Genomic DNA, 24,024 nt, shown 5'->3' with positions numbered 1-24,024 from the left:
ATATATTTCATTTCTATGCTACATAAAAATTTTAAAAGGGATCTATTAATTCCTTCAAAATCATGAAATAAACAGATTTCTAGTCAGTCTTCTCTGCCTGTCCTACTTCTGGCTCTTCATTTCACTACCAGGAAAACTCGGGCTCTGTGCGTTTTTATTATCTCTCTATACATGAAATAGCAGTTTTTGGATAAGCCAAGCTACTTCCACAAGAAAACAACCCATATTTGTCATAAATCATTGCCTTTAGGTTTTAAAATATTTATCACTTGATAGTATTAAGCCAAATAACTAAGTCTTGGTTTCCTCAATTTAAACCCTCAGATGTAATATATTAAAAATTATGTTTCTGTTATCTTACTTATGAATACCAAGGTTAACGATTCCCTTAACTATAAAAACAGACCATTTTGCCAGACTTTACAGAGAAATAGCTCTAGATGTTTTAATGCTGTCAGAATAAAACATTTAAAGGTTGAATGTCTAATCTAATTATAAAATGTAAACATACAAGTGCAGAGTGCCTTAACATTCTTGCAGACTCACCATAGGAAGCCTTGGGAGGGTGCCATTGGGCAGGTGGGGTTCGGTTTATTTGTTTGTTGTTTGGGAGGGAGTCCAAATTATGAAAACTGCAATTATATCCTAATTTGTTTTAAAATTTAGCCAAGTCTGCCCCTTCTATGTGACAGATATGTTTGCATTATAAGCATTTCCTACACTATATTTAGTGTGCCAGTGAGTGCTCATCACATACTACCGCATTCAGCCCTCCCAGCAATAAGATGTTCATTCTTGGTTTTCAGTTGAAGAAATTCAGTTAATAATTTTTGAGGGAAGAGCCTTTTATAATTACCTGTTACAAAGATTTACTGTTAAAAATTTTTGTGTATTTTATCTTACGTTATTGATTTCCAGAAATACTAGCAAGAGAACTTTTAAAATGTATAATGTTGAACTTTTAAAAATAAATATTAATTTTCTATGTAATCCCATATCTGTATATTTCAGTGTGGCTTAAAAGATTCTATATACTTCCAAGGAACTATTTAAAACAGGATAGATTAGTGGTGATGATAGTCACTAAATCTTGGTTATTACTTTTTATTATTTGTTATTATTATTTTTTGTATTTTTCTGAAGTGGAAAGCAAGGAGCCAGAGAGACAGACTTCTGCATGTGCCTGACCTGGTCCACCTGGCATGCCCACCAGGGGGTGATGATGCTCTGCCCATCTGGGGCATTGCTTCATTGCAACCGGAGCCATTTTATCACCTGAGGTGGAGGCCATGGAGCCATCCTCAGCGCCCGGGCCAACATTGCTCCAGTGGAGCCTTGGCTGCGAGAGGGGAAGAGATAGAAAGGAAAGGGGGAGGGGTGCAGCAGATGGGCGCTTCTCCTGTGTACACTGGCCAGGAATCGAACCCAGGACTTCCACATGCTGGGCCGATGCTCTACTGCTGAGCCAACTGGCCAAGGCCAAATCTTGATTTTTATATTTAACATTTCAGAACATATTAGATATATTACAGAAATTAGCATTGTTACAATAGTTACTTAGGTTTTTTGTTTTAGAAATTACATTTAAAATTTTTTCTTTCAATTTTATTTTTCAACTATAGTTTATATTCAATTTTATTTTATATTAATTTCAGGTGTATGCATAGTGATTAGATAATCATATACTTTACAAAGTGGTTCCCCCACCTATATTAAGATTTTAAATGTACTATTTACATAGAACATTTTCAAATGCCTGTCTTTACTTCTTGGTTATAATTACATTAATACAAATAGATAAAAAGGGTTTTATTTTGGTTATTTTAACTTTTGTGTATCTTTGAATCAAAATTGAATAATTTTGAATAAATTGGTTACTTTTCAGAATACTTGAAAGGCACATGGCTTTTGTGATTTGTCCATTCATTCAGTAATATTTGTTGAACATCTGCTCCTGGACAGGCACTGTCCTAGATTTGAGGGATATAAGGAGAATAAGACAACCTCTCTCCCCTGTGATGGATCACAGTAGCTATTAGGATAGTGTTCAATTTCATGAAACAGAAACCTGGCAAGAATCTTGAAACAAGCAGTAGTGGGTTTACTTTCTTTCTTTCTTTCTTTCTTTCTTTTTTTTTTTTTTTTTTTTTAGTGGGTTTACTTTTCACATTGAAAAGTCCAAAGATGGGTAGTGCAGGGCTGGTCCAGGAACTTGACAAGGCCCTTAAGGACTCAGACTTCTCTTTTCCTGCTTCATCAGTTTCATCCTCATGCTTATAAGATGACTGATAGTCCCTGAGGCATCCCATATGTATTTCAGGCAAGACAAAGGGAAAAATGACAATATGTATATGCCCACTAAGTCTGGTTTTTTTTTTAATTATAATTTTATTTTTTTAATGGGGCGACATCAATAAATCAGGTTACATATATTCAAAGATCAACAAGTCCAGGTTATCTTGTCTTTCAATTATGTTGTATACCCATCACTCAAAGTCAGATTGTCCTCTGTCACCTTCTATCTAGTTTTCTTTGTGCCCCTCCCCCTCCCCCTTTCCCTCTCCCTTTCCCCCCTCCCCCTGTAACCACCACACTCTTATCAATGTCTCTTAGTTTCACTTTTATGTCTCACCTACGTATGGAATAATGCAGTTCCTGGTTTTTTCTGATTTACTTATTTCACTTCGTATAATGTTATCAAGATCCCACCATTTTGCTGTAAATGATCCGATGTCATCATTTCTTATGGCTGAGTAGTATTCCATAGTGTATATGTGCCACATATTTTTTATCCAGTCGTCTATTGACGGGCTTTTTGGTTGTTTCCATGTCCTGGCCACTGTGAACAATGCTGCAATGAACATGGGGCTGCATGTGTCTTTACGTATCAATGTTTCTGAGTTTTTGGGGTATATACCCAGTAGAAGGATTGCTGGGTCATAAGGTAGTTCTATTTTCAGTTTTTTGAGGAACCACCATACTTTCTTCCATAATGGTTGTACTACTTTACATTCCCACCAACAGTGTATGAGGGTTCCTTTTTCTCCACAGCCTCTCCAACATTTGCTATTACCTGTCTTGTTAATAATAGCTAATCTAACAGGTGTGAGGTGGTATCTCATTGCAGTTTTGCTTTGCATTTCTCTAATAACTAAAGAAGATGAGCATCTTTTCATATATCTGTTGGCCATTTGTACTTCCTCCTGGGAGAAGTGTCTGTTCATGTCCTCTTCCCATTTTTTTATTGGATTGTTTGTTTGTTTGTTGTTGAGTTTTATGAGTTCTTTGTATATTTTGGATATTAGGCCCTTATCTGAGCTGTTGTTTGAAAATATCATTTCCCATTTAGTTGGCTTTCTGTTTATTTTGTTATCAGTTTCTCTTGCTGAGCAAAAACTTCTTAGTCTGATGTAGTCCCATTCATTAATTTTTGCCTTCACTTCTCTTGCCATTGGAGTCAAATTCATAAAATGCTCTTTAAAACCCAGGTCCATGAGTTTAGTACCTATGTCTTCTTCTATGTACTTTATTGTTTCAGGTCTTATGTTTAGATCTTTGATCCATTTTGAGTTAATTTTAGTACAGGGGGACAAACTGTAGTCCAGTTTCATTCTTTTGCATGTGGCTTTCCAGTTTTCCCAGCACCATTTATTGAAGAGGCTTTCTTTTCTCCATTGTATGTTCTTGGCCCCTTTATCAAAAATTATTTGACTATATATATGTGGTTTTATTTCTGGACTTTCTATTCTGTTCCATTGGTCTGAGTGTCTATTTTTCTGCCAATACCATGCTGTTTTGATTGTCGTGGCCCTATAATAGAGTTTGAAGTCAGGTATTGTAATGCCCCCAGCTTCATTCTTTTTCTTTAGGATTGCTTTGGCTATTCGGGGCTTTTTATAGTTCCATATAAATCTGATGATTTTTTGCTCTATTTCTTTAAAAAATGTCATTGGAATTTTGATGGGAATTGCATTAAATTTGTATATTGCTTTGGGTAATATAGCCATCTTGATTATATTTATTCTTCCTAACCAAGAACAAGGAATATTCTTCCATCTCATTATATCTTTCTCAATTTCTCTTAACAATGGTTTATAGTTTTCATTATATAAGTTCTTTACATTCTTTGTTATGTTTATTCCTAAGTATTTTATTTTTTTTGTTGCAATCGTGAAGGGGATTATTCTTTTGAGTTCCTTCTCAGTTGTTTCATTGTTGGCATATAGAAAGGCTATTGACTTCTGTATGTTAATTTTGTATCCTGCGACCTTACTGTATTGGCTTATTGTTTCTAGTAGTCTTTTTGTGGATTCTTTGGGGTTTTTGATGTATAGGATCATATCATCTGCAAAAAGTGATACCTTTACTTCTTCTTTTCCGATATGGATGCCTTTTATTTCTTTGTCTTGTCTGATTGCTCTGGCTAGAACCTCTAGTACCACATTAAATAAGAGTGGAGAGAGTGGACAACCCTGTCTTGTTCCTGATTTAAGGGGGAAAGCCTTCAGTTTTGTGCCATTTAATATGATGTTAGCTGATGGTTTATCATATATGGCCTTTATCATGTTGAGATATTTTCCTTCTATACCCATTTTGTTGAGAGTCTTAAACATAAATTGTGCTGTATTTTATCGAAAGCCTTTTTCTGCGTCTATTGATAAGATCATGTGGTTTTTGTTCTTTGTTTTGTTGATATGGTGTATTATGTTAACCGTTTTACGTATGTTGAACCATCCTTGAGATTCTGGGATGAATCCCACTTGATCATGATGTATTATTTTTTTAATATGTTGTTGTATTCGATTTGCTAGTATTTTGTTTAGTATTTTAGCATCTGTATTCATTAGAGATATTGGTCTGTAGTTTTCTTTTTTTGTGCCATCCTTGCCTGGTTTTGGTATGAGGGTTATGTTGGCCTCATAAAATGTGTTTGGAAGTATTGCTTCTTCTTCAATTTTTTGGAAGACTTTGAGTAGAATAGGAACCAAGTCTTCTTTGAATGTTTGATAAAATTCGCTGGTATAGCCGTCAGGTCCTGGACTTTTATTTTTGGGGAGGTTTTTAATGTTTTTTTCTATTTCTTCTCTACTAATAGGTCTGTTTAGGCCTTCTGCTTCTTCTTGACTCAGTCTAGGAAGGTTGTATTGTTCTAGGAATTTATCCATTTCTTCTAGATTGTTGAATTTAGTGGCATAAAGTTTTTCATAGTATTCTACAATAATTCTTTGTATATCTACGGTGTCCGTGGTGATTTCTCCTCTTTCATTTTGGATTTTGTTTATATGAATTCTTTCTCTTTTTTCCTTGGTAAGTCTTGCCAAGGGTTTGTCAATTTTATTGATCTTTTCAAAGAACCAGCTCTTTGTTCTATTAATTTTTTCTATACTTTTACTGTTCTCTATTTCATTTATTTCTGCTCTGATTTTTATCATCTCCTTTCTTCGGCTAGTTTTGGGTTGTTTTTGTTCTTCTTTTTCTAGTTCCTTAAGGTGTGAAGTTAAGTGGTTCACTTGGGCTGTCTCTTGTTTGTTCATATATGCCTGAAGTGATATGAACTTCCCTCTTATCACTGCTTTTGCTGCATCCCATAGATTCTGATATGTCGTATTGTCATTTTCATTAGTCTGTATATATCTTTTGATCTCTGCACTTATTTCTTCTTTGACCCATTCATTTTTTAAAAGTATGTTGTTTAGTTTCCACATTTTTGTGGGATTTTTTTTCTCCTTTTTGCAGTTGAATTCTAGTTTTAAGGCTTTATGATCAGAAAATATGCTTGGTACAACTTCGATTTTTCTGAATTTGCTGATGTTGTTTTTGTGGCCCAACATATGGTCAATTCTTGAGAATGATCCATGTACACTGGAGAAAAATGTATAGTTAGTCACTTTGGGATGAAATGTCCTGTAGATGTCTATCATATCCAGGTGCTCTAGTGTTTTGTTTAAGGCCACTATATCTTTGTTGATTCTCTGTTTGGATGACCGATCTAGAGCCGTCAGCGATGTATTGAGGTCTCCAAGTATGATTGTGTTTTTGTCAGTTTTTGTTTTAAGGTCAATAAGTAGCTGTCTTATATATTTTGGTGCTCCTTAGTTTGGTGCATATATATTAAGAATTGTTATGTCTTCTTGATTCAGTGTCCCCTTAGCCATTATGAAATGGCCATTTTTATCTCTGAGTACTTTTGTTGTCTTGTAGTCAGCATTATCAGATATGAGTATTGCTACGCCTGCTTTTTTTTTTGGATGTTATTTGCTTGGAGTATTGTTTTCCAGCCTTTCACTTTGAGTTTGTTTTTATCTTTGTTACTTAGATGAGTTTCCTGTAGGCAGCATACAGTTGGATTTTCTTTTTTAATCCATTCTGCTACTCTGTGCCTTTTTATTGGTGAGTTTAATCCGTTTACATTTAGTGTAATTATTGACACTTGTGAGTTCCCTATTGCCATTTTATATCTTGCTTTCTGTTAGTTTTGTGTCTTGTTTGATCCTTCTCTTTCGTTTTTTTATCTTTTGTTTTTATTTGGTTGTATTCCATACATCTTTCCACTGTTGCTATCTTTTTTATCTCATGTGCTTCTGTGGTGGTTTTTTCAATGGTGGTTACCTTTAGGTAATGAAAAGGGTTCCTACCCTGTTCATTGTAGCGCACTATTTTGTGAGTACTTTTGCACTCCATCGTCCTTTGCTACTGTTAATCTCCATCCTCTCCCCCCTTTCTTTTTGTTGTTGTCACAGTTTAAATTTGGTTTTATTGTGTTCTTCTTAGAGCTTTTACTTCTGGTTTTATTTTTTTTTGTTCTTTGTATCTGATTGGAGAACCCCCTTTAATAATTCCTGGAGTGGGGGTTTTCTCATGATAAATTCCCTCATCTTTTCTGTATCTGTGAATGTTTTTATTTCTCCTTCATATTTGAAGGATAGCTTTGATGGGTATAGTATTCATGGCTGAAAGTTCCTCTCTTTCAGGACTTTAAATATTGGGGTCCACTCTCTTCTAGCTTTAGAGTTTCTGCTGACAAATCTGATGATAATCTCTTGGGCCTTCCTTTATATGTTGTATTCTTCTTTTCCCTGGCTGCCTTGAGAATTTTTTTCTTTGCCATTGGTTTGTGCCAATTTCATTATGATGTGCCTTGGAGTAGGTTTGTTGGGGTTAAGAAAACTCGGAGTTCTGTTTGCTTCATGAATTTGAGGCTTTAGTTCTTTCCACAGGCTTGGGAAGTTCTCATCTATTATTTGTTTGAGTATGTTCTCCATTCCATTTTCTCTCTCTTCTCCCTCTGATATACCTATTATTCTTATGTTATTCTTTCTGATGGAATCAGATAATTCTTGTAGGGCTATCTCATTTTTTTTAATTTTTGAGTCTCTTTCTTCCTCTCTCTGTTGTGCCTCAAGTTGCTTGTCTTCTATTTCACTAATCCTCTCTTCTATCTGGCCTGTTCTATTAGCCTAGCTTGTTACCTCATTTTTCAGCTCGTGAATTGAGTTTTTCATCTCTGTTTGATTTGTTTTTATAGTTTCATTTCCTTGGACATATATTCTTTGTGTTCATTGAGTTGTTTTCTGAGCTCCCTAAATTGCCTTTCTGTGTTTTCTTGTATATCTCTGAGTATTTTTAGGATTTCTATCTTGAATTCTCTGTCATTTAACTCCAAGATTTCCAATATATTAAATTTTTTCTCCATAGATTTTTCCTCTTCTATCTGTGTTACCTCTCTTTCTTTTGTATCCATGATATTCGATTTTCTCTTCCTTAATGGCATCTGAGGGCGGTTTTGTTGATAGTATTAATGAGATTTAATAAAAAATAAAAAGTTAAAAAAATAAAAAATTGAAAAAAGTTGTTTTTTAAAAAAAAATTAATAATGAAATAAAGAAAAATAAAATAAAAATTTAAAATAAGGAAATTATTCCCCCCCTCCTTTTTTTCTCTCCTCTCCTCTCCCCTCTTTCTTGAGAAAATCTTGTGTTGAACTGTGAATTATATTGTATTTAATAGAACAAACAATGCCTGTAATGGAGGACCTGAAATGGGGAAAAGTAATAAAGGGGCAAGAAAAATAAATAAATAAATAAAAGGGGTGGGGGTATGGACCCACAAAAAGCAAATAATAAAATAATTTGGATCAAGAATAAAATGATTTGCGTTTAGGTGTTGGTTGACTAAGAGTTATGATGAGAGTAGTAAGAGGGAAACAGGAAAATGGGGGGACAAATTAAAAAATTACTATTGTATTTAGTGGAACAAGAGCTTGATAAAATGGAGAGCCAGGGATGCGAGCACTGCTAGTGAGTTAAAAAGGTGAAGTAAAAACCCCCCAAAATGCCACAAACATAAGTTTGAGTCCCAGATAAAATAATTTGTTTGTTATTGAGGTTTGAATGAGAGGAGATGTAAAGGAAAAAGGAAGAAACTAATATAGAGGGAGAAAAGAAGAGAGAGAAAAAAAAGAGGGAACCAATAAAAGAAGAAAAAAGAAAAAAGAGGAGAGAGAGAGAGAGTTAAGGGTTTTGGAGTGCAACCCTCATAGAGAGAAAGGAAGAGAAAAGAAAAGATAATGGGAGATGTAACACTTATGGGTAGTGTAGTTCAAGGAGAGGAGAGAGTAAGACCGGTAGGGAGTTAAATGACCAAATTGGAGGAGGAAAAAATAAAGAAAAAAGAAAAAAAAAATCACGGATGAAGATAAGAGAAACAAACGAACAAATATAATAAAATGGGATAGGTTATAAAGTCTGCGAATTATTCTGATTTTGAGAGGTTATCTTCTTGCTGTTTCTTTTCTCTCCCTCTTCCTGGTTGGCGACTCTGTACCCCGGGTTCTGCCCCTTTGGCACGCTCAGGTAGAGGTTTGCAGTTGATAAGTCTCTATGGCGATGTCATGTATTGTGCTTCAGTCTCGTTGGCAGTCGAGGCTCATTAGCGTTTATAGGCTCCGACAGTGAGAGAGTCCGTGTTCCAGGAGCCTCTCTCCTAGTCTTTCCTTCCTCAACCAGCAGCCTGAGAATCCAGCTATGGGGTTGCTGCTGCCTCTGCCTGGATAGTAAGAGGCTCAAAGAGCGGGCAACTCTCCACTCTTATTTCCACTCAGCACAGGGCTCTGGGTAAGGCTCAGTCAGTCAGAGCTGCTAGCATAATCAGTCGGTGCTTTCGCGTACTCAACGACCTCTGGCTCTGTCACTCTGGTAACACGGGCGGGTCTGCGCGCGCAGACCAGGATGTTAGACCGGAAGTCTCGCCCTCTGAGTGAAACCCCCCGCCCGCACTGAAAAGTTCCAATGTTGGAATTGGCTCTCGCTCGTCCCCGTGTGCTGCTCTTTCAAGGCGCTTGGGCAGCCCGTGACTCCGCCCTCGGCCCACACAAAGGCCCCTGACTCTGCCCCTCCGTGGGACAATACGGGCTCCTACTCCGGAGGTGCTGGGAGGAGTTTCCTTCCCACTCTCCGTGCGCGCAGACCAGGATGTGAGGCCGGAGTCTCGCCCTCTGAGTGAAACCTCCCGCCTGCACTGAAAAGTTCCAGTGTTGGAATTAGCTCTCGCTTCCTCCCCGTGTGCGGCTCTCCCTGGGTTCTGTGGCAGCCCGGAGGCTTTCGGCCCACACAAAGGCCTCTGACTCTGCCTCTCTGTGGAGTAACACGGGCGCACCCTCCGGGGGCTTTGGAAGGAATCTCTCGCCCACTATGTGCCTACCAGAGGATCAGGTAAAATGGCTGCCCTGCTTGTCTTTCTTTGTCTGGGTTTGGCGCAAGTGTTAGCTGTATTGCCCGGGTTGTCACAGGAACAGTTTTTCCTCGGCTTGGATCTCCGTACCACAGCCTGGTTCGGCCGTTTGTGCCGTGGCCTGGATCTATTCACCCCCTTTGCCCGCCTTAGTTTCTATATTCTCAGTTTCCAGTGAATATCGCCCTGTTTAGGTTAGTGAGGAAGGCGGAGCATTTCTTACTCCCTATTTCCTTCGGGGTTTGGTTATATATTTAGCCAATTTTTCACTCGATCATACCTTTGGGTGTATTGCGAAACATCTGGAGGCTCCAAGGATAGGTTTTTCTGTTTCTGGTTGAAGATCTTGTTGAGGTTTGGGGGAGATTTATCGGTATCGCTTCCTACTCCGCCATTACTCTGACATCATCTCCAAGTCTGGTTTTTTTATTTAAGGAAAATAAAATAGTCTTCCTGGAAGTTCTACCCAGGAGATTTCATTTTTCCTTTCTTTGGCCAGAACTGGTTCACATGACCTCCCTGGCTGTAAAGAAAGTTGGGAAATTGTTTCTAGCTGGATACACTGAACACGAATGAGATTTTTTCATGAGAAGGAGCAAGTGAATATTGAGAAGACAGTGAACAGTGTCACATAATCTGTTATGGGAGGCAGGCTTGTAAGCAGGTAAGAAAATTCACTAAGTTTTAGGTGCAGTGATAGCATTAACCAGCCCCCTTTTTTATTCCCTGGAGTCCCTGGAAGGATTTACTGTCTCTGTTGCAATCTCAATGGATGTGGTGGTGTGGGGATGCATTTGAGGCAAAGAGAGTAGTTGAATATGGTGTGGAATGCCCGTGTGTGTGTGTGTGTGTGTGTGTGTGTGTGTGTGTATGAATCATGGGAAAACAGACTAAAGAAATTGAAAGTATAAATGCCCTTGAAAGTCATGTCTGGGAATTTGGTCTTTTAGCTGTGGGTGCTATGGCATTATTGAAGAATTTAAAGCCTGACATTAACATGATTAGATTTGTGTTTTAAGTCTAACTGGAAGAACAGAGCTGGGACCTAACTTTCAGTGCCAATTCTGCCACTAAATAGGCAATGGTGGGGTTTTGTTTTTTTTTTTTTTTTAAATGTTACTTTTTAAACTTACTGTGATACATAAGAGAGAATATATCCAACATTGAGTCATAGCACATATGATAAAATTATTAAGAACCCAAACATCAGAATTGTATCAATAACTTGAGTTTGTGTTCTCCTCTCCTGTGCCATTCCCCTTCTTGTCATAACAAAGTTAACTATTCTTCTGAATTATGTTTCTTATTCTTTTGTTTTCAGTAGGTTAAAGTTTTATAATATACAATCAGTTTCAGAAGCTCTATGCTATTTAGTATTGCTTTATTTTAATCTGTATGTTGTTTTCTTCGGACTCTCATTCTAAACTCACCATTTGGTTTCTCCATTTTATCCATGTTGTTAAATGATTGTAGCTATAGTTTATTCACTTTCACTGCTATATAATATCTGGTTGCCTGAATAAACTACTTCTGTGGATGAAACATGGGTTATTTCTAACTTTTGCTATTACAAATCATACTACTATTACCATTCTTGTACATGTAAAAGCTTTCTCTAGGAAACATAACTAGAAGTAGAATGGATAGGTTGTGTATGAGAACGTTCAGTTTTACAAGATAATGAAAATTGTTTTCCAAAGTGTGGATATACAAATTTATACTTTTGTCGTTAATGCAGAAGAATCCCCATTGATCCTTAATCCCTCCTACCTTGGTATTGTCAAATGTTTGATACTTGTTAGTCTACTAGATGTAAAGTGGTATCTCACTGTGGTCATTATTTGCTTTTCCCTAATTACTAATGGATTCAGCATCATTTTGTTTACTTCGTTGGCCATACATACATTTTGTTCCATGAAACACTTGTGTCAGTTTTTTCTAGTGGTTTTTATCCTTATTGATTTGTAGGAATCCTTTATATATTCTAGAATAAAGGTAACAATGTTTTGAAATACTTCCCTGTAGTTTGTGACTCATCTTTAAAATTTTTATGGTATCTTTTGACGAAAAGAAATGCTTAATGTAGAACTTATCAATCATTCAAGTTTAACACGTTTTGTGTCTTGTTTAAATCCTCTCTACCCCAAGATACTATATTTCTAATAATTTGTTTACAGATTTAAATTTTTTTTTTTTTTTTGTATTTTTCTGAAGCTGGAAACGGGGAGAGACAGTCAGACAGACTCCCGCATGCGCCCGACCGGGATCCACCCGGCATGTCCACCAGGGGCGATGCTCTGCCCACCAGGGGGCGATGCTCTGCCCCTCCGGGGCGTCGCTCTGCTGCGACTAGAGCCACTCTAGCGCCTGGGGCAGAGGCCAAGGAGCCATCCCCAGCGCCTGGGCCATCTTTGCTCCAATGGAGCCTTGGCTGCGGGAGGGGAAGAGAGAGACAGATAGGAAGGGGGGGGGGGGTGGAGAAGCAATTGGGCGCTTCTCCTATGTGCCCTGGCCGGGAATCAAACCCGGGTCCCCCGACGCCAGGCCAACGCTCTACCGCTAAGCCAACCGGCCAGGGCCTAAAAATGTTTTTGTGGAAATAATATAAATTCTGTTTCTTTCCTTTTAGTTCTTATACATCTAATTAATTTATTATTTTTGTGTTAGTTTGTTAACTAAGGCCTCCAATGCAGTATTGAATTGAAACCCTGGTCATTTCAATATGTGGTTTCAATACTGGTCAACACAATGAGAGGTCATTTGTGTTGTGGTTTAGTCTGATAATCCGTGTATTTTAAATGGCAGTTGTGGTGTTTTTGCTATCAATATTGATATATTTGAACATATTTGTACCATTCTAACTTTATTCCTATTTGTCCTGCTTTTATTATTTTTTTTCTTTACTTTGTTTTTTTAAAATTAATTTTAATGGGGTGACATTGATAAATGAGGGTACATATGTTCAGATAAAACTTCTCCAGATTATTTTGACATTTGATTATGTTGCATACCCCTCACCCAAAGTAAAGTTGTCTTCTGTCACCTTCTATCTCGTTTTCTTTGTGCCCCTCCCCCCCTCCTTCCTCCTCACCCTCCCCCTAACCCTCCCCCAATCCCAGGTTACCATTACATTCTTGTCCATGTCTCTGAGTCTCGTTTTTATGTCCCTTCTATGTATGGAATCAAATAGTTCTTAGTTTTTTCTGATTTACTTATTTCATTCAGTATAATGTTATCAAGGTCCATCCATGTTGTTATAAATGATCCGATGTCATCATTTCTTATGGCTGAGTAGAATTCCATAGTATATATGTACCAAAACTTTTTAATCCACTCGTCCACTGACGGACACTTGGGCTGTTTCCAGATCTTTGCTATTGTGAACAATAATGCCATAAACATGGGGGTGCATTTCTCCTTTTGAAACAGTGCTATGGTGTTCTTAGGGTATATTCCTAAAAGTGGGATGGCTGGGTCAAATGGCGGTTCGATTTTTAATTTTTTGAGAAATCTCCATACTGTTTTCCACAGTGGCTGCACCAGTCTGCATTCCCACCAGCAGTGCAGGAGGGTTTCCTTTATTCTACATATTTGCCAGCACTTATCTGTGTTGTTTTCTTGATGAGTGACATTTGAGTGGTGTGAGGTGATATCTCATTGTGGTTTTAATTTGCATTTCTCTAATGATTAGTGATGTTGAGTATTTCTTCATATGTCTGTTGGCCATCTTTATGACCTCTTTGGAGAAGTGTCTATTCATTTCTTGTGCCCATTTTTTGATTGGATTGTTTGTCTTCCTGGTGTTGAGTTTTACAAGTTCTTTATAAATTTTGGTTATTAACCTTTTTTTCAGATGTATTGTCAAATATGTTCTCCCATTGTGTAGTTTGTCTTTTTATTCTGTTCTTATTGTCTTTAGCTGTGCAAAAGCTTTTCAGTTGATATAATCCCATTTGTTTATCCTGTCTTTTATTTCACTTGCCCGTGGAGATAAATCGGCAAATATATTGCTGCAAGAGAAGTTGGAAAGCTTACTGTCTGTGTTTTCTTCTAAGATGCTTATGGTTTCATGGCTTACATTTAAGTGTTTTATCCATTTTGAGTTTATTTTTGTGAGTGGTGTAAGTTGGTGGTCTAGTTTCATTTTTTTGCAGGTAGCTGTCCAATTTTCCCAACACCATTTATTAAAGAGGCTGTCTTTACTTCACTGTATGCTCTTATCTCCTTTGTCAAATATCAGTTGTTCATAAAGGTGTGGGTTTACTTCTGGGTTCTCTGTTCTGTTCCTTTGATCTATATGCCAGTTCTTATACCAGTGCCAGGCTGTTTGAATACAGTGGCCTTGATATATAACTTGATATCAGGAAGTGTGATACCTCCAGCTTTATTTTTCCTTTTCAAGATTGCTGAGGCTATTCGTGTTCTTTTTTGGTTCCATACAAATTTTTGGAATATGTGTTCTATATCTTTGAAGTATGTCATTGGTATTTTAATTGGTATTGCATTGAATTTATAAATTGCTTTGGGTAATATAGACATTTTAATAATGTTTATTCTTCCTAACCATGAACACGGTATATGCTTCCACTTGTTTGTATCTTCCTTGATTTCTTTATTCAATGTTTTATAATTTTCTGAGTACAAGTCTTTAATCTCCTTGGTTAAATATACTCCTAGGTGTTCTATTTTTTTGGTTGCAATAGTGAAGGGGATTGTTTCCTTAATTTCTCTTTCTGACTGTTCATTGTTGGTTTGTAAAAATGCCTCTGATTTCTGAGTATTGATTTTATATCCTGCCACCTTGCTGAATTCATTTATCAGATCCAGTAGTTTTTTGACTTAGACTTTAGAGTTTTCTATATACAATATCATATCATCTGCAAATAATGATAGTTTCACTTCTTCTTTTCCAACTTGAATGCCTTTTATTTCTTCTTCTTGTCTGATTGCTGTGGCTAGAACTTCCAGGATTATGTTGAATAAGAGTGGTGAAAGGGGGCACCCCTGCCTAGTTCCTGATGTTAAGGGGATTGCTTTTAATTTTTGCCCATTGAGTATGATGTTGGCTGTGGGTTTGTCATAGATGGCCTTTATCATGTTGAGGTACGTTCCCTGTATTCCCACTTTGCTAAGAGTTTTGATCATGAATAGGTGCTGAATTTTTATGAAATGCTCTTTCTGCATCTATTGAAATAATCATATGGTTTTTTCCCTTCCTTTTGTTTATGTGATGAATCACATTGATTGATTTGCAGATATTGTACCAGCCTTGCCTCCCCAGAATAAATCCCACTTGATCATGGTGTATGATTTTTTTCATATATTGCTGGATCTAGTTTGTTAATATTTTGTTGAGGATTTTAGCATCTATATTCATCAGAGATATTGGCCTATAATTTTCTTTGTGTTGTCCCTGCCTGGTTTTGGAATCAGAATTATGCTTGCCTCATAAAAGGAGCTTGGAAGTCTTCCTTCCTCTTGAATTTTTTGAAATAGCTTGAGAAGGATAGGAGTTAGCTCTTCTTTGAATATTTTGTAGAATTCATTTGTGAAGCCATCAGGCCAAGGACTTTTGTTTGTTGGGAGTTTTTTGATAACTGTTTTGATCTCATATGTTGTAATTGGTCTGTTTAGGTTTTATGATTCTTCCAGATTGATTTTTGGAATATCGTATGTTTCCAGGAATTTGTCCATTTCATCTAGGTTGTCTAGTTTTTTGGCATACAGTTTTTCATAGTATTTTCTTATAATATTTTATATTTCTGTTGTGTCAGTTATTTCTTCACTCTCATTTCTAATTTTATTTGAGTCCTCTCTTTTTTTTGGTGAGTTTGTTAAAGGTTCATCGATCATGTTTACCTTTTCAAAAAAACAGCTCTTGGTTTCATTGATCCTCTGTATTGTTTCTTTAGCCTCTATGTGATTTATTTCCACTCTGATCTTTATTATTTCCTTCCTTCTACTACATCTAGGCTTTACTTGCTGTTCTTTTTCTAGTTCTTTTAGGTGCAGGTTTAAGTTGTTTATTTGAGATTTTTCTAGCTTCTTAAAGTATGCCTGTAGTGCCATGAACTTTCCTCTCAGTACTACTTTTGCTGTGTTCCATAAATTTTGAGTTGTTGTATGCTCATTATCATTCATTTTTTAGGAACTTTTTTATTTCTTCTTTGATCTCAATGTTAACCCATTTATTATTTAACTTCCTGCTATTTAGTTTCCATATGTTTGAGAATTTTTGAGTTTTTCTGTTGTGGTTGATTTCTAGTTTCATGCTATTGTGATCAGAGAAAATGCTTGATATGATTTCAATCTTCTTAAATTTATTGAGACTGCTTTTGTGTCCTAACATGTGGTCTATCCTAGAGAATGTACCATGAGCACTTGTATGGTACATTCTCTAGATAGACCACATGTTACAAAGGATGTATATTCTGCTGCTTTAGGGTGAAAGGTTCTGAAGATATCTATTAAATCCAGTTGATCTAGTGTGTCCTTTAAGTCTGCTGTTTCTTTGTTAATTTTCTTTCTTGAGGATCTATCTAGTGATGTTAGTGGGGTATTGAAATCCCCTACTATTATAGTATTGCTGTTGTTTTCACCCTTTATATCCATCAAAGTCTGCTTTATATATTTAGATGCTCCTATATTAGGTGTGTAGATATTTATAATGGTTATATCTTTCTGTTGGATTGCTCCCTTTATTATTATGTAGTGGCCTTTTTTATCTCTTACTATAGCCTTTGTTTTAAAGTCTATTTTGTCTGATATAAGTATTGCTACCCTAGCTTTTTTTTTCATTTCCATTTGCATGAAATATTTTTTTTTTATCTTTTTACCTTCTGTCTATGTGCATCTTTGTTTTAAGGTGTGTCTCTTGTAGACAGCATATATATGGGTCCTGTTTTCTTATCTATGCAGCTACCCTATGTCTTTTGATTGGATCATTTAATCCATTTACATTTAAAGTTATTATTGATATATAGTTGTTTATTGCTATTTTTTTTCTTTAAAACTGTATTCCTCTTTTGCTATATTCTTTTTCAACTTTGATCTGTTTACAACAGGCCCCTTAACATTTTCTGCGGCATTGGTTTGATTGTAATGAATTCCTTGAGTTGTTTTTTTTTTTGTTTTTTTTTTTTTTTTTGGTCTGGGAAGCTTTTTATTTCTCCTTCAATTTTAAATGATAGCCTTGCTTTTAAAGTAGTCTTGGTTTTAGTCTCTTGTTCTGCATTACTTTGAATATTTCTTGCCATTTTCTTCTGGCCTCAAGGTTTTCTGTTGAGAAGTCGGATGTCATCCTTATGGGGGCTCCTTTGTAGGTGATAGACTTTTTTTCTCAAACAGCTTTTAATATTTTCTGTTTATCCCTTAGCTTTAGTATTTTAATTATGATGTGTCTTGGTGGAGATTATTTTTGGTTTCTCTTTAATGAAGTTCTCTGTGCTTTTTGAACTTGTGAGAGTTTTTCCTGCATTAATTTAGGGAAGTTTTCAGCTATGATATGATTGAACAAGTCTCTATCCCTTGTTCTTTCTCTTCTTCTTCATGAACCCCTATGGTGCAGATGTTATTTCTCTTCATTATGTCACAGAGCTCTCTAAGAGTTTCATCCAACTTTTTGAGTCTCTTTTCTTTTTTATTGTCTGCTTCCATGCCTTCATTCAACTTGTACACCAACTCGCTGATTCGGTCCTCAGCTCCATCCATCCCATTTTTAATTCCTTCCAGTGTGGTCTTCATTTCTGATATTGTATTTGTCACCTCCGACTGATTCTTTTTTAGTATTTCAATTTTTTTTATACTTGCTATCTCTTTTTTTAGGTGTTCATAGTGACCATCATTGTTGTTCTAAATCCCTAAGCATCCTTACAATCATTACTTTAAACTCTGCATTCAGAAGTTTGATTATTTCCATATCACTTGGTTCATTTCCTGGAGGTTTCTCTTGTGGTTTCATTTAGATTGCACTTCTCTGTCTTCTCATTATGTCTGTGTTTGAATGTATTGTTTGTAGAGCTGGTTAAGTTTAGGCTTGGTGTTGTCTGCCTCCAGTTTTCAGTTGTGTTATTTCTAGGTCCTAGTTTTTCTTTTAATGGTCAAGTTTTTTATTCCATATTTTAATATTTCTGTTTTTATTCTTTTGGAGAATTGTAGTTTGCATATCTAACTTAATAAAATTCAAAGTCAAACATTTTAACCTCTCCTTTTGAATACTCTAAGGACTTAGTATACTTAAGCTCTGCTCAACCTTCTCCTACTTGATAGTGTTATTGTTTTCTTTATTATTTTTGTTCTTTTATTTTTAGCCCAGGAATTATATATTATTGTTTTGGTTGTTATGCATGCAGTATTTATTTGGATTTGCATAGATGTATACATGTTTATAATTTTCATTGCTCACCATTCTTTTTTTTTTTTTTTTTTTTTTACAGAGACAGAGAGAGAGTCAGAGAGAGGGATAGTAGATAGGGACAGACAGACAGGAATGGAGAGAGATGAGAAGCATCAATTATCAGTTTTTCATTGCAACACCGTAGTTGTTCATTGATTGCTTTCTCATATGTGCCTTGACAGTGGGGCTACAGCAGACCAAGTAACCCGTTGCTCAAGCCAGCGACGTTGGGCCCAAGGTGGTGAGCTTTGCTCAAAGCAGAATGGCTCGCGCTCAAGCTGGCAACCTCAGGGTCTCGAACCTGGTTCCTCTGCATCTCAGTCCGATGCTCTATCCACTGCGCCACTGCCTGGTCAGGCGCTAACCATTCTTTTAACTCATATTATCTTCCCTGAAATGCATGCTTTAGAAATTCTTTTCATTGATTCATCTGTTGGCATATGTTTAAGTTTTGTTTGCCTATTACTGTTTTTCACTCTTGTCCTTGATATTTTGTTTGTCTGGGTCTGCAGTTTTAGGTTGCCAGTTATTTTCTCTTGACACTTTGAAGATTTTATTTCAGTGTCCTTTGTATTCTGTTGTTACTAATGGAAAGTTCTCTGTCATTCTGATTATTATTCTTTTGTATGTGCTCTGCTCCTTGGTTACTTAAAATCTTCTCTTTATCTTTGCTCTTTTGCAATTACATTACTGTGTGATGTACATAGGCACTGCTTTCTCCATTTATTCTGCTTAAGATACATTTCATGTATCTGTGGAGTTGCATTTTTTAAATAGTTTCTAAAAAACTTATACTTATCTCTTTAAACACACACTCTCTTTTATTCTCTTTGTTCTCTCCCCCTGGACTCCTATTAGACATTTAATCCTCTGTATCTCTTAATCTCTTAATTCTTTTAATATTATTTATTTCTTTTCATTGTGTGCTACATTTCTGAGGTCACTTTTAGGTTAAAGTGAAGTGTGATAGTAGGAAATCTTTGATGATAAGGGGTTCCTAATATGGGTTAGAAGCCAGCATCTCCTCTTTATTTTTATTTTGTTTTTTTTTTGTTTTTTCTCATGTGAGAAGCAGGGAGGCAGAGAGACAGACTCCCACATGCACCTTAACTAGGATCCACTCAGCAAGCCCCCTGTGGGATGATACTCTGCTTATCTGGGGCTGTTGCTCTGTTGCTTGGCAACCAAGCTATTTTAGCGGCTGAGGTGAGCACCACGAGCCATCCTCAGTGCCCAGGTCCAACTTGCTCCAACTGAGCCATGGCTGTGTGAGAGGAGGAGAGAGATAGAGACAAGGGAGAGAAGAAGTGGTGGAGAAGAAGATAATCACTTCTCCTATGTGCCCGGACAGGGAATTGAACCCAGGACATCCACATGGTGGGCTGATGCTCTACCACTGAGCCAACAAGCCAGGGCCTAGAATGATGTTTTAAATGTCAGTTTTCTAAGGAAATGAAATCCTCCTGAAATTTGGTAAATTTAGTTCTGCCACAGGTCAAAATTAAAAATAAAAGACAGTGGTAGGTAGAAGATAGAAAGAAATTAATCTCTTAAATGTTAACTATATACTTCCCCCTATTACTGTTACTGTAAGGTCCAAGACTTACAGGTAACTGTCATATATAGGATGTCATTCTGTATTTTATATTGCTTTTGTATGTATATATCTTAATACATTTAAGACAATATCTTATTTTACATTGGGATTGAGGGAATTAATCTGTGCTTTTAAAAAAATTCTGAACAGATATCATTTTTGTGTCATACCCTGTGGTTAAGAAAAATTTACACTTTTCTTGTTTTTGGCAGGGTTGTTACAAGTTGAGTTAAAAACAAGAAGAACTTGCTTTTGGCGCCATCAGAAAGGAAAGCCAGACACCTTCCTTTCCACCATTGAAGCCATTTACTACTTCCTGGTAGACTACCATACTGATGTCTTAAAAGAGAAATACAAAGGACAATATGACAATCTTTTATTTTTCTACTCTTTTATGTACCAGCTGATAAAAAATGCCAAATGCTCTGGAGACAACGAAACAGGAAAAATTACTCATTAGTTTTTAAAAAGCAATGTATGTTATTTTATTTTGCTAAAATCAATAAAGTTGTAGTTGTGCTTTCTTTATTCTCAGAAAATATTCATGTGTATTATCTGCAAGGTCAATTTAAAAACTTAGTCTTCATTTATTTACCTCTTTTTTTTTAATTTATTTTTTAGAGAGAAATAGAGACAGACAGGAAGGGAGAGAGATGAGAAGCATCAACTTATGGGCACCTTAGTTGTTCATTACATTCTCATATGTGCCTTGACTGGGGGGCTCCAGCCATGCCAGTGGCCCCTGCTCAAGCCAGCAACCTTGGTCTGGTGACCATGGGGTTTTGAACCTGGGTCCTTAGCATCCCAGGCTGATGTTCTATCCACTGCACCACTGCTTGGTCAGACTTACTTTGTATTTTTGAAAAGGAAGTTATTTTTAAGGGAATTTCAGAGATAGTGTTGACAGAAATTAGCTAAGAAGTTATTTGCTCAAGTTCAGCATGAGTATCTCATTTTTACATCTATGTAATTAGATATATTTAGACATCTGTTTAGCGATCCTCCTATATCTTTCCAATTGTACTCACTGTCATGTTTGGAGGTAAATGGAATCAGAATCCCCTTGCTGACAATGAAGTGATAAGTAACTTGCTTGAAGTTAATGACAAACATAAGTCAAATCAGAATTGTAGCTCCTATTTCTAGGGCTATTTCTCTAAGTCTACACTGTCTGTTGTGGACATTTGTTGCTTTGTGCATATATCTGGCATCTTTTTTTAAGGAGAAATTGCTAGCCATCATGGGGTCCTGTCATAAGTGGACATACAGCTCAGTTTAGCAAGCAAAGTGCCCAGTGATTGATGCAGTGTTGAACACATGCCCCAAAATCCTGTTGATAAGTGGTATAGATGTTATAGGAGATAGAGCTTATTTTTCAAGAAGTACTGTGGTGCAGTGGTTACAAGCACAGGCTGTAGAGCTAGACTATCTGAATCTAAATCTCAACTTTTTTCCACTGAACAGTCATCTGTCAGTTTCTTCATCTCTAAAGATAGAGTAATGCAGTCACTTCCTTATAGGATAATTTAATGTCTCTAAATTGGTTTTCAACAGCACCTGGCATACAGTAAGTGTACAAGAGTGCTCTATATGTGTGTGTGTGTGTGAATATATTTATATACATACACATTCTTTTTATGTATATCTGTACATACTCTTTATTTCATTTGGAATTGTAGACTAACTGTGATAACCTTAGAGCTCCTGGCTTCTGTGCTGCAGATGGCAAGAGCCTGCCTTGGAATGAAGCCAGCAAAGGAGAGCAAAGTGGAGAGGTAGACTGAGTCCTGAGGACATCATCTAATCACCTGACCCAGCTCCTTGTGAACGGAGCCCTACAGTGTGGTATAGCTTCTGTTAGCCCCTCTGAATCCCCCACTCTTCCATTCTTCCCTCTGGTCTGTTAGGTAGGTGCCCTTGCCCTCTAGCTTTTGTCTGGTTTCAACCGAGAAGCACCAGCAGGGCATTAGAGGCTGAAAAGAAAATGGATTTGTACGTATTTCCTTCTGCCTCCGTTCCTGCCAGGTCACCACAGATTGGCTGTGTCCCTCTACCGATGGCCATCCTTTCCAAGCACTTACTCCAGTTACCGTCTCTTTCAGGTTCCTCCCTTTACCCCTTTTCATTGAGGGGTAATAATGGCTCCCAGGTGTTACTAGCCCCAGGGTAGGTCATAACTCCTTGTTGGTTTCCCTAAATCCCGCCTATATCTTTGTAAATAGTCATTTCATCATATTCTTTTATTTAAATGTCCCCATTTGAAGTTGCCCTCTTTCTTCCTGGGACCCTGACTGATAAATTCACCCATGAGGATGCTAGAAATAACAGTACATTCCCCAAAAGTATGTGCAATGAGACACATGTTTAATGAAAGCACAGGTTGATGAAAGATTTGCTGCACATTATATTCTCAGAGATTCAAAAGGCACTGCATAAAAGCTCTAAAAAGTCCTGAAGTAAACATTTTGAACTGGATTTAAGCTGGTATTTCTTAAACTTTATTGAATAAGTAATGGCTACTAACATCCTGTAAAAATAGGACATTTGGAATATTATATATAGTAATCCCTGATTTTATATAAATGTGGAAACTGAGGCCCAAAGAGGTTAACTTGTCCACAGGTCCCAAATAGCAGTAGAACTTGGTCTAGAATCTGGGACTTCTTACTGGTTCACTGAGGTCACCATGTAGATTATTTAAGTTTGGACTTGATTGACCCATAATCTTAGCCAAATGAACTAACTGGCTTGCTATTTAGTAGTTATTTTATAAGAATGGAATTAAAATGGATTTTTTAATCTTTAGAACTTAGCACGGGGACAGAGGAATACCTGAATTGATTTAAGCAAGCCAAAGTTAGACTTCTCTGGGCTAGATTTGGACTTCCCTGAGCCAAAATCTATTGCCATTTAATTGGCTCTACAAACAACTAACATTTCCCTTAACAGGAGGGAAAAAAGAGCAATTCTATCACTCATTTGCCGCCACTTGGCATAAGAAAGATGACCACATAGAAACAGACCAAAGGGATGGCTGCCAGAGGAGAGGGAACGGGGGACAGGGGACAGGGGGATGGTTGAGAAAAGGTGAAGGGGAATATATGTAGTCAAGAATATTGTGATAAGTTTACATGATGACAGATGATTACTAGAATTAGTGGGGTGATCACATCTTAAGGTATAAAAATGTCAAATAACTATATTGTACACCTAAAATTAATATAACTAGTATAATGTATACCAAAAGAAAGATGACCCTCATAGTTTATAAGAGCCTAATTTACAACTAAAGCTAGATAAAAATCTCAAGTTCTTGCCCTCAATGTAACAATACCTGTTAGAACTGTGAGTTGACTGTACTTGTCTTATTTTTTCTTTGGCATAACACCCTGCAAAGATGGCCTTAATTCTTTACTTTTCCCCCTGTATTCATGGTCCTTTTTTATGCTTCTTTGAAGTACCCTCTCTGATACTGGGCCATATGCATTTTTATAACATCTAGCATATTTCCACTTAACTCTTGTGCTTATGTTGCCATAGCACATGCATGCTTGGGTTAGTCTGAGGCTGTGATACATGTGGAGTACTGCCAGATTACCCTGGTCACCCTAGCTGACTTCTGTTTAGATTGGCTGCGAGCCATTCAAACACTCAAGATACATGAGTCATCCCAGCCAAGATCAGCAGAGCCCCCTAACTGACACCTACCAGGTTTCAGATGTGTGAGCAAAGGATGTCAGTTATCATGCTTCTGAAGTTGTATAGCTGTTTATTACATAGCATTATTGTGCCAATAAATATTTTATCCTTGGATACAGTATCAGACACATCTTCCTCAAGCACCTTCTCAGATTCCTGGCCTTGCTGTTTATGACAGCATCATACACTTGCTTAGCCATTTGCTTTGCCATAGCTACCACCCTACAAAGTGACCTACTGGCAGGCTTGTGTGATTCCTTTGCCTGAGGTCAACTAGCCACATGCTCACAATCCTTGGCGCATCCCAACACTTGTGGACACTAGAAAGTATGATGCCACAAGGTTTCCCAGTGACTGTCAAAAGAGCTCAATGATGCACTCTGAATCAATGGACTAGAAGAAGCTGTCAGATAAATTGCTATCCTTTTTTCTAATGGACTGTTTTAAGGCATAGTTGTTTCACCCTTTTGTCCAGAAGTGTACCATGTGACTAAGCAAGGGTGCTTGCCAAATGATTGGCAGTGTCTCTTCATGGCTTTTCATGAACAGTATCAAGCGCTATACGGTAATTTATCAGTGTGCATTTGCTTCCCATCCTTGTTAG

The 24,024-nt window shown here is 37.0% G+C and overlaps 1 protein-coding gene across 2 annotated transcripts in view; it reads left to right on the top strand.

Moving 5' to 3' along the window:
- DTWD1 (DTW domain containing 1) overlaps window positions 1–20,234 on the top strand; it is a 42,533-nt gene extending 22,299 nt beyond the window's left edge. For both annotated transcript variants that reach the window (XM_066341579.1, XM_066341580.1), the window contains exon 6: window positions 19,934–20,234. In XM_066341579.1, coding sequence (XP_066197676.1) covers window positions 19,934–20,181 — 248 coding nt within the window. In that variant the 3' untranslated portion in view covers window positions 20,182–20,234. The remainder of the gene's footprint in view (window positions 1–19,933) is intronic.
- Window positions 20,235–24,024: the final 3,790 nt, after the last annotated feature.

Source organism: Saccopteryx leptura, chromosome 6 (assembly GCF_036850995.1).
Source record: "Saccopteryx leptura isolate mSacLep1 chromosome 6, mSacLep1_pri_phased_curated, whole genome shotgun sequence".
Lineage (NCBI taxonomy): Eukaryota > Metazoa > Chordata > Mammalia > Chiroptera > Emballonuridae > Saccopteryx > Saccopteryx leptura.
This window is presented reverse-complemented; position numbering and strand designations above follow the sequence as displayed.